We start from the raw sequence: 15,611 nt of genomic DNA, 5'->3' as shown, positions 1-15,611 counted from the left end.
TGTTTTACTGTTTTTGATTTGTAGTTTGGATTTTTGTTACACCACTGGTGGGAGGCCCTTTTTCTAGCTGTAGATCACCAGTGTGGTCCTGCAGTTGGGTTATCCCCCAGCGCTACACATTAGTTTGTTGTAATATATTAAAATCTTCTTTGTTTCTTTTATTCAGATGCGGAGCGCCGACGTGGAGGAGACTAGGGTGCCTTGGTGGTGGGATCTTCTAAGTGTACACACCTGCCTTGTTTAGTTTATTAGTGTGAGTGTGTGATAGTGTGCTGCACTTGTGTCTTGGTGTGTTTTCTTTTTTTAGTTTGTGTGTGGCATCCCTGCCCCTCCACTGGTAAGCCTCGGCTCTGAATACCTTTTTAAGCATATTTGTACATGAATATTTATGATTGTGCTTTTATATGATGTTTTAAATAATTATTAATAAATTGTCAGTTTGTTTATCATTGAACCTCGTCTCTGTACTGAGTATAGCGAACCTAAGTGCCTTTTTGGTGATTTAGTGTTACTTCCAGTATTCTCTGGGTGAAATTCCCAGGGTGGCGTTGTCTTTTTAAAACTGTGAAGAGTATTTACTTTATTTCCACCTCGTGCTGCCACACTCATATGTATTTTAAATACGTAATGGCGGTACATGTATTCCGTTACTTCTGTTTAGGAACTGTAACTGTATAGTATAACGATAGTAACTGTATAAAACACACAGTGATATTTGAGAAGTGAAATGAAGTTTATTGGATTTACAGAAAGTGTGCAATAATTGTTTAAACAAAATCAGGCAGGTGCATAAATTTGGGCACTGTTGTCATTTTATTGATTCCAAAACCTTCAGAACTAATTATTGGAACTCAAGTTGGCTCGGTAAGGTCAGTGACCCCTGACCTACATACACAGGTGAATCCAATAATGAGAGAGTATTTAAGGGGGTCAACTGTAAGTTTCCCTCCTCTTTTAATTTTCTCTGAAGAGTAGCAACATGGGGGTCTCAAAACAACTCTAAAATCACCTGAAGACAAAGATTGTTCACCATCATGGTTTAGGGGAAGGATACAGAAAGCTGTCTCAGAGATTTAAGCTGTCTGTTTCCACAGTTAGGAACCTATTGAGGAAATTGAAGACCACAGGCTCAGTTCAAGTTAAGGCTTGAAATGGCAGACCAAGAAAAATCTCGGATAGACAGAAGTCACTTCTGTCTGTCTATCTGAGATTTTTCCGTCACGGACGGTGAGAACAGTCGGAGTCAACCCACAGACCAGCACCAAAGACCTACAACATCATCTTGCAGCAGATGGAGTCACTGTGCATCGTTCAAGCATTCGGCGCACTTTTCACAAGGAGATGCTGTATGTGAGAGTGATGCAGAGGAAGCCTTTTCTCTGCCCACAGCACAAACAGAGCCGCTTGCTAAAGCACATTTGGACAAGCCAGCTTCATTCTGGAATAAGGTGCTGTGGACTGATTAAACTAAAATTGAGTTATTTGGGCATAACAAGGGGTGTTATTCATGGAGGAAAAAGAACACAGCATTCCAAGAAAAACACCTGCTACCTACAGTGAAATATGGTGGTGGTTCCATCATGCTGTGTGGCTGTGTGGCCAGTGCAGGGACTGGGAATCTTGTCAAAGTTGAGGGACACATGGATTCCACTCAGTATCAGCAGATTCTGGAGACCAATGTCCAGGAATCAGTGACAAAGCTGAAGCTGCACCGGGGCTGGATGTTTCAACAAGACAACGACCCGAAACACTGCTCAAAATCCACTGAGGCATTCATGCAGAGAAACAACGTTCTAGAGCGGCCATCTCAGTCCCCAGACCTGAATATTATTTAAACTCTGTGGTGTGAGTTAAAGAGAGCTGTCCATGCTCGGAAGCCATCAAACCTGAATGAACTAGAGATGTTTTGTAAAGAGGAATGGTCCAAAATACCTTCAACCACAATCCAGACTCTCATTGGAACCTACAGGAAGCGTTTAGAGGCTGTAATTTCTGCAAACGGCAGATCTACTAAATATTAATATCATTTCTTTTTTTGTGGTGCCCAAATTTATGCACCTGCCTGATATTGTTTAAAAATTTTTTGCACATTTTCTGTAAATCCAATAAACTTCATTTCACTTCTAAAATATCACTGTGTGTGCCTTAAATATGATATATTTAACTGACATTTTTTATTGTAACAACCAACGATTTATACAGGAAAATGACTATTAACAAGGTTGCCCAAACTTTCGCATCCCACTATATGAATAAAACTGAATTGAACTAAACCGAATGTGAGCTGTAATCTATAAAAACAGAAAAAAAAAACCCTATGTTCAGTATTAAACTGCAAGAACAGAGTAAAAATCAGTGGAAGTCCTGGGTCTGTTCCAGAAAACAAGTTGAGATCATAGACTGCAGATTAAAATGTTTTAATCATAATGTTTTTAATCAAGCAGAAACACAAAAACGTTAGCTGGCTGTTTTGAATTTGCAGATGATATTTTGTAGACTAAAATTTTAATTACAGTACTTTTACATCATTTCATGTTTTTATTTATTAACACATCAGAACAAAGACAAAGTCCAGAGAAAATATTAATCAAATATCTCTGCTGTTCTGTCACTTTAATCACCAAAAACCTCTCAATAAAAGTTTTTCTCTGAACTGTTGGATTTCCCTTATTTTATTTTATCATTTTATTATTTAATTTGCTCAGAAATTAAAGTATTCTGATTCTGATTAACAACATAAGAAAACTAATTTTCATCAGTAATTTTTGATTCATGATACATTATTAAAAATATGCTTGTTCTATTCCCTTAAACAGTTTCAAAACAGATTTTAGATCATCTTAAAGGCTGATTGTTTCAGTTCAATAACATCTTCGTAATGACATAATCAATTATTAATGATTAATTTCCTTATTCTGTAAAAATACATTTAATAATCAATAAATGCAGAGTCAAATAAGATAATTCTAAAATTAGATTTCCACTCTGTATATTCATGTTGATGTTAATGAGCTGCTGCCAAATAACACTGCATATCACTGCAGGACACAAGCCTTGTTTTTTATTTTAGCTGCAGGAATTAAATGAACTCCAGCTCCCACTCCAGCTCCCACTGAAGACCCTACTATACCTCCTGTTGCAGCTCCCACTGAAGCGCCTACAATTCCAACTGTAGCTCCTACTGCAGCTCCCACTGGACCTCCTACAAGTCCAACTGTAGCTCCAGCAGCAGCAGCTGTGAAAAGAGCTGGAATACCAATTCCAGCACCAACTCCAACACCCAGTCCAAGAACCGATCCTATAAGAATTGCAACTTTTCTGTCTTGAATAAACTTATTTTTCCGTTCTGCTTTGTATGTTGCTTCTTCTGGTGTCATATTTTCTTTCATTATTAGTCGTTCCACCTCTTTCTTTATAGCCTCCTCTGCCTTCTCAAACATCTGATTGCTGTAGTAGCTTCCTCCATTTTCCTTCACCATGGTGTTGATCTTCTCCACCAGCTCTCTGACCTGAGCAGGATTTCTGCTTCTGTTGTTAAAAACATGATATCTTTCTCCACACTGATCGATGAACTCACTGAGACCTGGAGTTTCAATGATGCATTCCTTTATGGAGACCTTCAGATCATCTACATGGGTGAACAACACCATGGTGTAACGAGCTGCTTTGTCTCCAAACACCTCCTGAAGGATTCTCACTGTTTCTTGTTCTTTCTTTTCAAACTCTTCTGGACTGACCACAATCAGGAACACATGAGGACCAGGAGCAGCCAATGAGATGCATTTCTTGATCTCTTTGTTGAACTGGTCTAAGGTAAACCCGGTATGAAACAGTCCTGGAGTATCAACTACAGCCAGTTTTTGAAAGCCGAACAGAGCTGTTTCCTTCTGACACTCTAATGTTTCTGGGGAAGAAAATGATGTTGATCTGAATACATTTCCCTCTAAGATGGTGTTTCCTGTTGCACTCTTCCCAGCTCTGGTTTTTCCCACAAGAACAATCCTGAGGTCTGGTTCCACTTTTTTAAATGCTCTCTCTGCCTTTTCAAACATCTCATTGGTGTAGTAACTTCCTCCATTATTCTGAACCATGGTGTTAATCTTCTCCAGCAGCTCTCTGACCTGAGCAGGGTCTCCACTTCTGTTGTTAAAAAAATGATATCTTCCATGACACTGACGGATGAACTCACTGAGAGCTGGATTTTTTATGAATGTTTCTACTGTGACTCCATCATGCTCCAGATTGTCTCCATAGGTGAACAGGACCATAGTGTACCGTGCTGCTTCTCCTCCAAACACATTTTGAATCTGTCTGACTGTCTTTTGTTCTTCTTCTGTGAATCTGTTCGCCTGAATCACAACCAGGAACACATGAGGACCAGGAGCAGCAAAGGGGATGGCTCTACTGATCTCTGTCTTGACCTCCTCTTCAGTCTTACTGGTATCAAACAGACCTGGAGTATCAACTACAGCCAGGATTTGACCATCAAACTGACCTGTGTCCATCTGACACTTTGCTGTTGTCGTGGAAGCATTTGGTGCAGAAATAAATACTCTTTGTCCTAAGATGGTGTTTCCTGATGCACTTTTCCCAACACCAGTTTTCCCAACAAGCACAATCCTGAAGTCAGCCTGTCTGAACATCTCACTGGTGTAGTAGCTTCCTTCATTTCTGTGAACCATGTTGTTGATCTCCTGCAGTAACTGTCTGACCTGAGCGGGATCCTCCTTTCTGTTGTTAAACACATGATATTTTCCTCCACACTGACTGATGAAGTTACCCAGAGGTGGATTATTACTAATAAACTCATCTATGGTAACACTGGCTGCCTCTGGATCATCTCCACAGGTGAACAAGACCATAATATAACGTGCTGCTTTTTCTCCAAACATCTGCTGAATTTTTCTCACTATTTCTTTATCTTCTTCTGTGAAGCTGCCAGTCTGAAACACAACCAGGAACACATGGGGACCAGGAGCAGCAAAGGAGATGCATCTATGGATTTCCCTCCTAACATTCACGCCAGTCAGTCTGTTCTCAAACAGATCTGGAGTAACAACTACAGTCAGGATCTGACCCCCAAACTCTTGCATTTCTTTCTGAAACTCTGATGATGTTGACTCAAAACAATTTCTATTATTTCCTAAAATGGCATCTCCAATTTTGTTCTTTCCAACTCCAGTTTTTCCAAGAAGCACAATCCTGTACTCTGGTTCATCTGGTTCTTCTGGTTCTTCTTTTTGTTCTGGCTCATCAAACACTGCTGAAAAATTTTATGAACGTTTAACTGATGTTGGTGAAAAAGGCACATTTTACTATTTTCTTTCTCTAAAATGAGCATTTTTACAGATTAAAATCTGAAAACAAATATTTGTTAGCTTTACTCAGTTGTTTTGCAGCCCAAACTAGGAGACATTAAGTCACTGAATGAATAATTAAATAAATAAAGAGAAACTCTGAGAGAAATTCTTTGACACTGTGGAGGCTCCCAGGCCTCTGGTAAAGGACTCGAGCTTAAAGGATGAAGGCCGCCTGCAGGGGTGGTAGGGCGAGTTTTTGAAAAATGTATTTATGAAATTATTACAGAGAAACTAATATGAACTGTTGTTCCGCGTAGCAGTGTGTCAAATTGAATTTGGATAACATACATGCTTGCCTATCACCTGTTTGATATGTGAAACTTCAACCCTGTACAGAACACGTTCTTCTCACGAATATTGCTTTTAGTTTCACTCTTCAAAGTGCTAAAACTTTCTGTTCTCTAGTTTTAATTTTAGTTTTTTTTCCTTTCATCATGAAAGAAAACAATTCATAAATGTCTTAATGCATGCTCAAAAATCTATATAAGGAAATCCCCAAAAGTTAATTCTGTTCATCTGGACGAAAACACTACATCCGGATGAACAGAATCAACTTTCTGGTATTTTGACATAAAGAGTTATCTTTTCCTGAACACTAAGATTGTATGTATTTTTTTAATTCAACTTCAGCAGATTAGACACTGGAAAGATCTTTTCTTTGTCATATTTAAATGTACATTGAAAAAGTCAGTTTAAATGTCCTTACCCAGTGGAAGTTCTTGTTCAGACATGTCTGTGTATCAGGTTGTGTGTCACGGCTGTCCTGCTGTCGAATAACTTCCTCTTTATCTCACTACAGTATAAGAGACTCCTTCTAGCCCCTCCTTTTAAACATGTGATGTGTAGGCAAGACCTGAGACAGAGAGAAGAAATGAAGAAATATTTATATATGTCAGAGTAAACTGTTAAATGTTGCCATTGTTGTACTTAAATTTGTAAACCGTGCCTTAAACTTTATGGTTAGATATTCTTCCGTTCCCGTTCCCTCCCCTACACATCTATGATGCTGGGGGAGGTAATTATATGTAGCTGTTAAACTGCAGGCACATTCCATGTGAGATTCTGGTTTCCTTATCTTGTGAAGGATGCCCACTTCCGTCCATTTAGGGGCTCGCCTATGCTTGCATATGGTGAACCATTAAAGTTAAGCCGTATACAGGTGTGCGGAGATGACCTTTGGATAACTAAGAAATGTGGTTAAACAGTTGTAAGCATATATTGTGTAGCAGGAAGTCATGTACACACACACATGGGTGGTGCTTGTATTCATTGAATACAATTGGATGATGATTGACGGGATCCAGAAGCCCTCACTGTGAGTGAAAAGCAATACAAAGTAAGTGCCTGTGTATGGAGGACGACAAGAGCCATGTGCATTGAAATAAAGAATTCTTTGCTTAAATAATTAATTGTAGAACAAATTTTGCATTTGTAAATTCATTTTTGAATTCTAATTTAATAAACTGATTTTTAAAATGCTTTTAACCCTTTAAGACCTAACATAGAACCAAGTCCGCCAGAGCTTACGTTGTATTTTTACATGCTGTAGTGCCATTTTTGGGAGTATTTCAAGTTGCTATACATCAACACAACCGTTATAGCCCAAATTTAAATAATATGTATGCATTAAGTCCAAGTTAACTATATAAATTGCAAAAAAGTGCAATAAACTACAAAAAAACATGAAAATCGTTATTGTTTTTTTTGTTTTTTTTTGCATATATTTCTGCTTAGAGAAATTTAAGAGGTTTATCCCTCAAAAAAAAAAAAAGTTGCAAAAAATAGTTTACAACAACAGGAAATTTATTTTGAGTGTCTTCATAGTTTTATTTTTGAGATACTAATTTTTATATACTGCAGAAAAAACAATCATATAATGCAAATTTGGAAAGAAAGCAGCATGTGCATCAAAATAAAATATTTAAAGCAGTGCAAATCAGGTAGCCTATCCTTGCTGTCTTTGGGTGATACTCATGGTACACCTTAGATAAGCAGGCAGTTCACCACGGGGTACATAGAGATGGTGAGGATGAGGATAGTTAAGAGTCACCAGCTATTCTATTCTATTCTATTCTATTCTATTATTCAGCCAAGGTTCAGACCAGTAACCCTCTTGCTGTGAGGTGACAGCTGCCCTGCATGTTCTGTGGCTAACATGAAAATTGTGTTATATATGCCTTATTACCTCCCTCATGTGGCGTTCACATCACCAAAGCTAGCCATACTGAACCTCTGGTGTTACACACCTTAACAATTTTGTATATATGTGTGTGTGAGTGTGTGTGTGTATTTATATTATGGTCTTTCACACTCATGTACATACAAATTTAATGTTATTCTCTTCGAGACTTTCTCGTATAACAAATACATATGTAAACATGTTACCAATATGAACACCAAGATTCTTATACACTTATATACTTCTTATGAGGTTACCTGATTACCTCCCTGAGGTTACCTGATTACCTCCCTGAGGTAGTTAGCATCACCACTGTACAAAACTCTTAAGTCACAGTACTAGGTTGAAGCGTCAAATGTTATGCCCTACAAAGTCAAGAAAGTAGTGTCATCAGAGGATAAAAGTCATTAGCTATCTGGATTTAAAGTCACACTCATTAATTTATTAATGTACAATGCAGAAAAGCACTACAGATGTCACACTACCTCAGAGGTAGTGTGACATCTGTACAACAGTACAAGTGTGACCCACTTGTACTGAATGATTTCGGTCAGTGAGGGTGTGAGATGACTTATTTGATACCAATATTAACAAGTTGTAACTTGAGTAAAAACCTAACTGAAAACAATGTCCATGATCACCACAGGAAAAAAAAAGGTATCTGGGTCTCCTCCCCACTGTTATCGTTGTCGATCGTGTCCTCGATCACGTCTTCCTCCCCGGTCTCGGTCGCGCCAGCTGCCTTTACCGTGGAAGCCACTCCGCGGGTTCGCTGCAGTCTTGTACAGCGTTAAGGCCGCGTTGTGGAGATCAACACTCAGTTTTTCCTCTTTCTTGCTTTTTCTTTCGTCAAGGTGGTTCTGAGCATGGCGGGCATGGCGTCACAGTTCTGTTAGCCGAGGTTCATCTTCTCCCCCCACATATGAACGCCTCACCTCAGCTGCCACATCTGGTCTTAGTCCCCGGAAAATATGGCCGCAGAGATGGTACTCATATGTGGAGGTGGTGGCACTGGTCATGTCATCTTTGGGTATTCCACTATTAGCTTAAAAACACAGTTGTCATGCGATGTATGAAATCATCCACAGATTCGTCCTTTCTTTGCTTGCAAGCTTGAATCTCTGACATGTCCACCTTATCTGGGAAAACCTCCTTTAGCTTATCCATTAGGTACTAATTATTATTATTATTATCACTGCAGTACAATATTCACGGTTTTCTCCATGCTCGTAGGTCAGGTGTCGTATCCTCAGTGTTGGATCAGGCAAGTGCAGTGATATTTTCCTCAGGTCGCATGGTTTCAGCTTGCCTGCCACTGCGCGTCTAATTTCTTGACCCGTGGGACGATATTCTTGGCAGAAAATTAGGAGCTGCTCACCGAACCTTGCACCCGACACGAGAGGGTCAGGTAGATGCCTTGTGGTGTCAATGATGTCTGATGTTTCCACGGTCTGTGAACTAAAATGGGTCCCTCGGGCCCCGCCACTTCCACCATCGGGAGCTGCAGGTTTTCTCCTCTCGCCTGTCGCTGCCTTCGCGTCCTCCGCATGGCCTGGTGGTTTTCGACCTCCTCTCAGCTGTCTGCACTCTCTGTATCATCCCACTCATCATCAGTGGGACAATATTCAGGCTGACCCATGGCAAAAGGCAGGACGTAATATTCATGCCGGCTGTCCTTACTTCTCCATCTTCCTCTCTCAATCCTCCGTCCCTGTGTTTTCCCTTTCGTCTCTTCAGCCCCTCTCGGCCCTCTGCTGGGTCTGAATGTCATTTTTCCCGCTTCCTCCTGGCGGTGCTGCCGTTCCTCAGTCGCTGAACTGGCTCCTGCGTCTTCTGGCAGTGAGTCGTGTGGTGCAGAGCGGGATGGGGAGGGAAAGGAGTCCAGGTATGTATCGGCCTTAAGGCCCTGCTAAACAGCCTGTACTGGGACACAAGGAGAAGCACAAACAGTGCGTGAACAGGGAAATAATGCTTTGCTCTCTGTGTTATACGGAGGTGGAAGAGGCGCTGAGGCAGATTCTGCGTCAGCCTCCTTTCCATGCACTTCTCTAGGCAATTCTTTCAGAGCTGCTTTCTTTTCCCTTCTTTCTGCCGCCGTCATCCACATTTTCAAACATTCCTTCTTATCGCTTACCCTACCCAAATCAGCGCTTTTAACTTTCCCTTTCTTTAACAATTTTGCTTCCTCCTCCCGCAACTGTTCCTCTACTTTTTTAACTAGTTAACACTCAGCGATCCCTTTCCAAGAAACTCATTTTCTTTCTGCCACTTAACAACATATTTCATACACCCAATTCCCCATTTCTTAATCATACAGTCAAATATTGAGATTTGTCCCTGGCCGCCCGGTGGAATGTCTGCTGTTCTACCAGATCTAGATACCATTTTATTACACGATGCATCCCCCGTGAGGTTCCTTGCCTTCTACGGACCAAGGAACAAACACCGCCACTGCGTGCAGTACACACAAATGGACTCCAACAGTGTACCCAAACCGCTGTCCCTGTGATGTACTTGGACCGAACACAGGGCTTGGCCGGCTTCTTCCCAACAGTGCGCTCGAGCCAATGTTCTTGTGACCATACCGAACACATACCTTCCGGAGACTCGAACTTCGAGTCGGCAGGCGTCCCCCTCCCCTTCAGCCAGACAAAAACATGGAGAGAGCTGTACAACACTTATTTTTCTAATACTGCTGGTCACGTGACCAGTAGTATTAAAAGGCCTTAAGAGGCTGACATCAGTATGTTTTAGTAAGCAATATTTTATTACTAACTTTGGACTATTTTCTATTGGGAGAGTTATCGGAATTCTGGGTTACACACACCCACATGCGCGTCCGCAAGACAACTCGGGTTTTCCGGGCACGGAATACATGGATGTACGGAAATGGCTGCTCTAACTTCTACGCCCTTCTTCTGGTTTGGTCACTTGCGTGTCATCGTGTTTGTGTCTGCAGGTGAGAAACAAAAAGAACCTTCCTCTTTAAGATAGGGAGGCATGGGTCTGAGGTATTTAACAATACATTATTTAAATAATATCCATAAGACTCATGTTTGAAACACTGACACTAATCTGTCTGATTGAAACTATTTTTGGTTCTCCTGGAAACACGAAACTGCAAACGGACTAATGCTGATGGCGTTTCTACAAATAACGAAGTCAGACTTTCTCTTGTCGACTAAAGCAAAAATATTATAATACGGTTTTTTTTTCTCTTTTACTTCTTAATGAGCTCTACTAAGTCTTTTCTGCACCATCACAATGACAGATCAGAAGGTGAAGTATCTGCAGACATGATCAGAGGTGACCTGGTTGTATCCTCTAGATACTGAAAACAAAGGCTCCAGTACTTCCTTTATTATTATCTTCAACAGTTAAAACTCTTAACAACCATTTATGAAAGGAGATAAGTTAATATTGTGCCCACACAGTTTGACCCGAACACGACAGGAAGGTTAAATATAACAAAGTTACTGCACAAAATAAATAAATAATTCTGAGAGGGTTAGCTGGGAGACTGACATTGGGCCTTTTATTGTATTCATTTTCCATCTGATGGAAGAGTGTTTGAGGAACAGCAGTAAGTGTTTGAAATGACGTATTTCAGTTTTTTAGGTAATCTGACAGGTTGACACAAGTCTGTGAGCGTTAGTGGATTGACCAGTAACTGTAACCACTAAGTGGTTCAGCTGGTCACACATGAATGTCATGTAGCGTTAGTGTAAAGCGTTTCCTTTACTGTTGGCTGGTTTCATCTGCGAAAACACATCATGTTAATGAATTTAATGTTTTTTATCATTTGAAGAACTCAAAGCTGTCAGACTTTATATAACACAATATGAAAAAGAAAATCAGCTCAATCACAAACAGGAAATGCAGTCTGTTACTGTCCTTTATTCTGATTACAGTCATGTGATTTCCAGGAAGTGCTGCAGACTATTTGCTGCATCATCTTTTCTATTTCTCTCTGTCTGTTTCTGCTGCTTCTTTGTCCCTCACTATAAACAGATGTACTGAGAGACTCCTGCACTGATGTTTCATAGGAAAGTCCAAACAGCCTCACTGGTTCTCCATAAAGAACAAAGATTTGCTCTCTGTGGCATCTGCAGTAACTAAATATCTAATATTTATCTACATTCTAAAGGAATAGAAAACCAAATGTAGGTTGGTGAATTAATAGTAACGAATATAAGAATGTGGCTGTATGTAACATTGCATGCTTTTCCTTATGAGGTCTATATTTATTGAAGACAATGTTAACTACGAAGTTTACCAAAGTCGTACTAAAACATTTTTGGCAGATTTTTAAGCACGAACACGACAGGAAGGTTAAATATAACAAAGTTACTGCACAAAATAAATAATTAATTCTGAGAGGGTTAGCTGGGAGACTGACATTGGGCCTTTTATTGTATTCATTTTCCATCTGATGGAAGAGTGTTTGAGGAACAGCAGTAAGTGTTTGAAATGACATATTTCAGTTTTTAGATAATCTGACAGGTTGACACAAGTCTGTGAGTGTTAGTGGATTGACCAGTAACTGTAACCACTAAGTGGTTCAGCTGGTCACACATGAATGTCATGTAGCGTTAGTGTAAAGCGTTTTATTTACTGTTGGCTGGTTTCATCTGTGAAAACACATCATGTTAATGAATTTAATGTTTTTTTTATCATTTGAAGAACTCAAAGCTGTCAGACTTTATATAACACAATATGAAAAAGAAAATCAGCTCAATCACAAACAGGAAATGCAGTCTGTTACTGTCCTTTATTCTGATTACAGTCATGTGATTTCCAGGAAGTGCTGCAGACTATTTGCTGCATCATCTTTTCTATTTCTCTCTGTCTGTTTCTGCTGCTTCTTTGTCCCTCACTATAAACAGATGTACTGAGAGACTCCTGCACTGATGTTTCATAGGAAAGTCCAAACAGCCTCACTGGTTCTCCATAAAGAACAAAGATTTGCTCTCTGTGGCATCTGCAGTAACTAAATATCTAATATTTATCTACATTCTAAAGGAATAGAAAACCAAATGTAGGTTGGTGAATTAATAGTAACGAATATAAGAATGTGGCTGTATGTAACATTGCATGCTTTTCCTTATGAGGTCTATATTTATTGAAGACAATGTTAACTACGAAGTTTACCAAAGTCGTACTAAAACATTTTTGGCAGATTTTTAAGCACGAACACGACAGGAAGGTTAAATATAACAAAGTTACTGCACAAAATAAATAATTAATTCTGAGAGGGTTAGCTGGGAGACTGACATTGGGCCTTTTATTGTATTCATTTTCCATCTGATGGAAGAGTGTTTGAGGAACAGCAGTAAGTGTTTGAAATGACATATTTCAGTTTTTTAGATAATCTGACAGGTTGACACAAGTCTGTGAGTGTTAGTGGATTGACCAGTAACTGTAACCACTAAGTGGTTCAGCTGGTCACACATGAATGTCATGTAGCGTTAGTGTAAAGCGTTTTATTTACTGTTGGCTGGTTTCATCTGTGAAAACACATCATGTTAATGAATTTAATGTTTTTTTTATCATTTGAAGAACTCAAAGCTGTCAGACTTTATATAACACAATATGAAAAAGAAAATCAGCTCAATCACAAACAGGAAATGCAGTCTGTTACTGTCCTTTATTCTGATTACAGTCATGTGATTTCCAGGAAGTGCTGCAGACTATTTGCTGCATCATCTTTTCTATTTCTCTCTGTCTGTTTCTGCTGCTTCTTTGTCCCTCACTATAAACAGATGTACTGAGAGACTCCTGCACTGACGTTTCATAGGAAAGTCCAAACAGCCTCACTGGTTCTCCATAAAGAACAAAGATTTGCTCTCTGTGGCATCTGCAGTAACTAAATATCTAATATTTATCTACATTCTAAAGGAATAGAAAACCAAATGTAGGTTGGTGAATTAATAGTAACGAATATAAGAATGTGGCTGTATGTAACATTGCATGCTTTTCCTTATGAGGTCTATATTTATTGAAGACAATGTTAAACATACTAACTTTGTCAAACAGGGGAAATGAATTTCTTTATTAAGTGTGCCTATGCCAAGAGGCACACTTCTTACTATTCGTTGGATTTATTATTCTTCATACTATTATTATTATTATTATTATTAATATTTAGTTTCCGCCTGAAATTTTGCAGCGTAACTCACCCCGCAGTTTTGAGACAAGTTTCGTATGACTTTTGGTGTTCATCACTTTTCTAGTTTTTTAAATATTAATATTTTAGTGCAAATTTTCCCGCGCTTATCGGCCGCACAGTTTTGACACAAGAGTTACATATCTTATATCATTTTGTGCGGCTGGATCTGGACTAATATGCTATGACTTTTGGTGTTTATGACTTTTATAGTTTTTTAAAAAAAATTTAGATTGTAGTGCAAATTTTGGCCAATTTCTAGGCCCATGAGAAAGATTCATCTTTTGGCCCCATAGAAACAGACTTCATTTGTGGTGTGTTGGCTCTCTCTAGTGGTATACCGGGAGAAGTACGGCCAAAAGGGTGTATGCTCGGTGGAAAACTCCATATCCCACAATTCATAGCACGCCTCTACCGAGTGAAAGAATGGCAGACACCACTTCGTTTTATATATTGCTTTTATTAGTGTTTCTAGATCACAAAATAAACTTTTAAGATATTTTCAGGCGAGAATGTAGCTGTGCAAACTTTAAATATCTGCTCGTTTTATCAAGACATGCCATATTAGCAACAGTTCTCTTACGATGTTGCTGCTAGCCAGCTAGCCGCGCTAGCTAGCAAACCTACATGAGTATGTAGGTTTGCTAAGCACTGACCAACCATGACCTTCGTCATGACCTTCTCCTCAAATGTTCTTTTCACAAGCACAGTGAATTTGCAGCTTGTTGGAAACACAGTGCCATTCATCCAATCAGTCAGAATGATGGGTTTGTTTTTCTTCTCCGATGCTGTTTGTCCACACAGCTGCTGCTTGTTGGGACTCCTTGCTCAGGACTTTGCTGCTGTCTCTTTATCTGCCATGTTATTGCTCTTTGGAGCTGCATTCCTTGTCTTCAGGGAGGAGTGAGAGCTCGCTTGTGAGGATGAGGGACACATGCGCTGTAAATAAGTTAGCCAGAAACTTGGCCTGAATGTTTCCAATGGTGTTAAACTATAACTTTCTTCCGACTGCTGCATGTGGAAAATTGATTCAGGTCTGCTTTTCACCTGAAAGTGACAAAACTAAGACATTTTCATTAGTCTCTTCACTGCTTAACCAACACACAGAACTCTCTCTCTGTCTTTCGTGAACTCTCCTTTCTTAAAAGCAGAAAATGAGATTGTAGTTGTTCTTGGCTGATAAACACAAAACCTTTTTCCTATGATTATTTTTCATCTACAATGTAAATTTTGTCTTTTTTTTACTCTTTTTTTTCTTTACACTAGCTGGTGACCTGCAGAATCACCGCTCTCACAATTGGAGACAATTACTTTTACACAACACACACACACACTGCGACGCCAGACACATTCACACTCACTTTTTCAACCGCATAAATAAACATATGGCTGATGATATGTGCCATGGTGATCCATAAGTATGATCACAAGTTTATATAGTTAGTTTTCAACCCAACAAAACAAATAAACAAAAACATGATGCTGATGCTATGAACACTCTACGCACATGAGTCAAGATACAGGAAAACTGCTGCGCATCTGAAAGACGAAGTTGAACTCACGGATACGCTACATACTCGAGTTATCATAGTTCTGTTTCGCTCTCTTTGATGAGTTCTCAGCAGCTCCTGATCTGATAATGTGTAGCTTGCTCATCAGCTCAGAAGAGACCGCAACGCAACCTCACACAGTGGTTGCGTGCTTTGCCCACAGTGGCAAAGACTTACACTTTCATATTAAATTCAGCTTCTCCATCATGTAGTTTTCAGCTGCTTCATACAGGGTTGAGCATATTAGTTGTATTCATAGGTGTGCTCTATATCTCAGCAATGGCTCATAATAAGACGACAGTCTTTCAAACAGGTCAAGTGCCTCTATGCACGTCATTAGTTTAAATATTTACCTA

At 39.5% G+C, this 15,611-nt stretch overlaps 1 protein-coding gene across 2 annotated transcripts; it reads right to left on the bottom strand.

Annotated features, from left to right (window-relative positions):
* Nucleotides 1–2,401: 2,401 nt before the first annotated feature.
* On the bottom strand, nucleotides 2,402–6,207 carry LOC116324483 (GTPase IMAP family member 8-like). 2 transcript variants are annotated; one of them, XM_031745085.2, is made up of 2 exons: nucleotides 6,067–6,207; nucleotides 2,402–5,263 (listed from the first exon to the last, which is right to left on the bottom strand). In XM_031745085.2, the coding sequence occupies exons 1-2, from the start codon at nucleotides 6,089–6,091 to the stop codon at nucleotides 3,036–3,038; spliced, it is 2,253 nt and encodes a 750-aa protein (XP_031600945.2). In that variant the 5' UTR covers nucleotides 6,092–6,207; the 3' UTR covers nucleotides 2,402–3,035. The 2 variants fall into 2 exon arrangements, with proteins under 2 accessions (XP_031600945.2, XP_039463965.1); XM_039608031.1 differs by having other exon boundaries at nucleotides 2,402–5,260; nucleotides 6,067–6,148.
* Nucleotides 6,208–15,611: the final 9,404 nt, after the last annotated feature.

The sequence above is a fragment of the Oreochromis aureus genome, linkage group 3 (genome assembly GCF_013358895.1).
Source record: "Oreochromis aureus strain Israel breed Guangdong linkage group 3, ZZ_aureus, whole genome shotgun sequence".
NCBI classification, from domain to species: Eukaryota; Metazoa; Chordata; class Actinopteri; order Cichliformes; family Cichlidae; genus Oreochromis; species Oreochromis aureus.
This window is presented reverse-complemented; position numbering and strand designations above follow the sequence as displayed.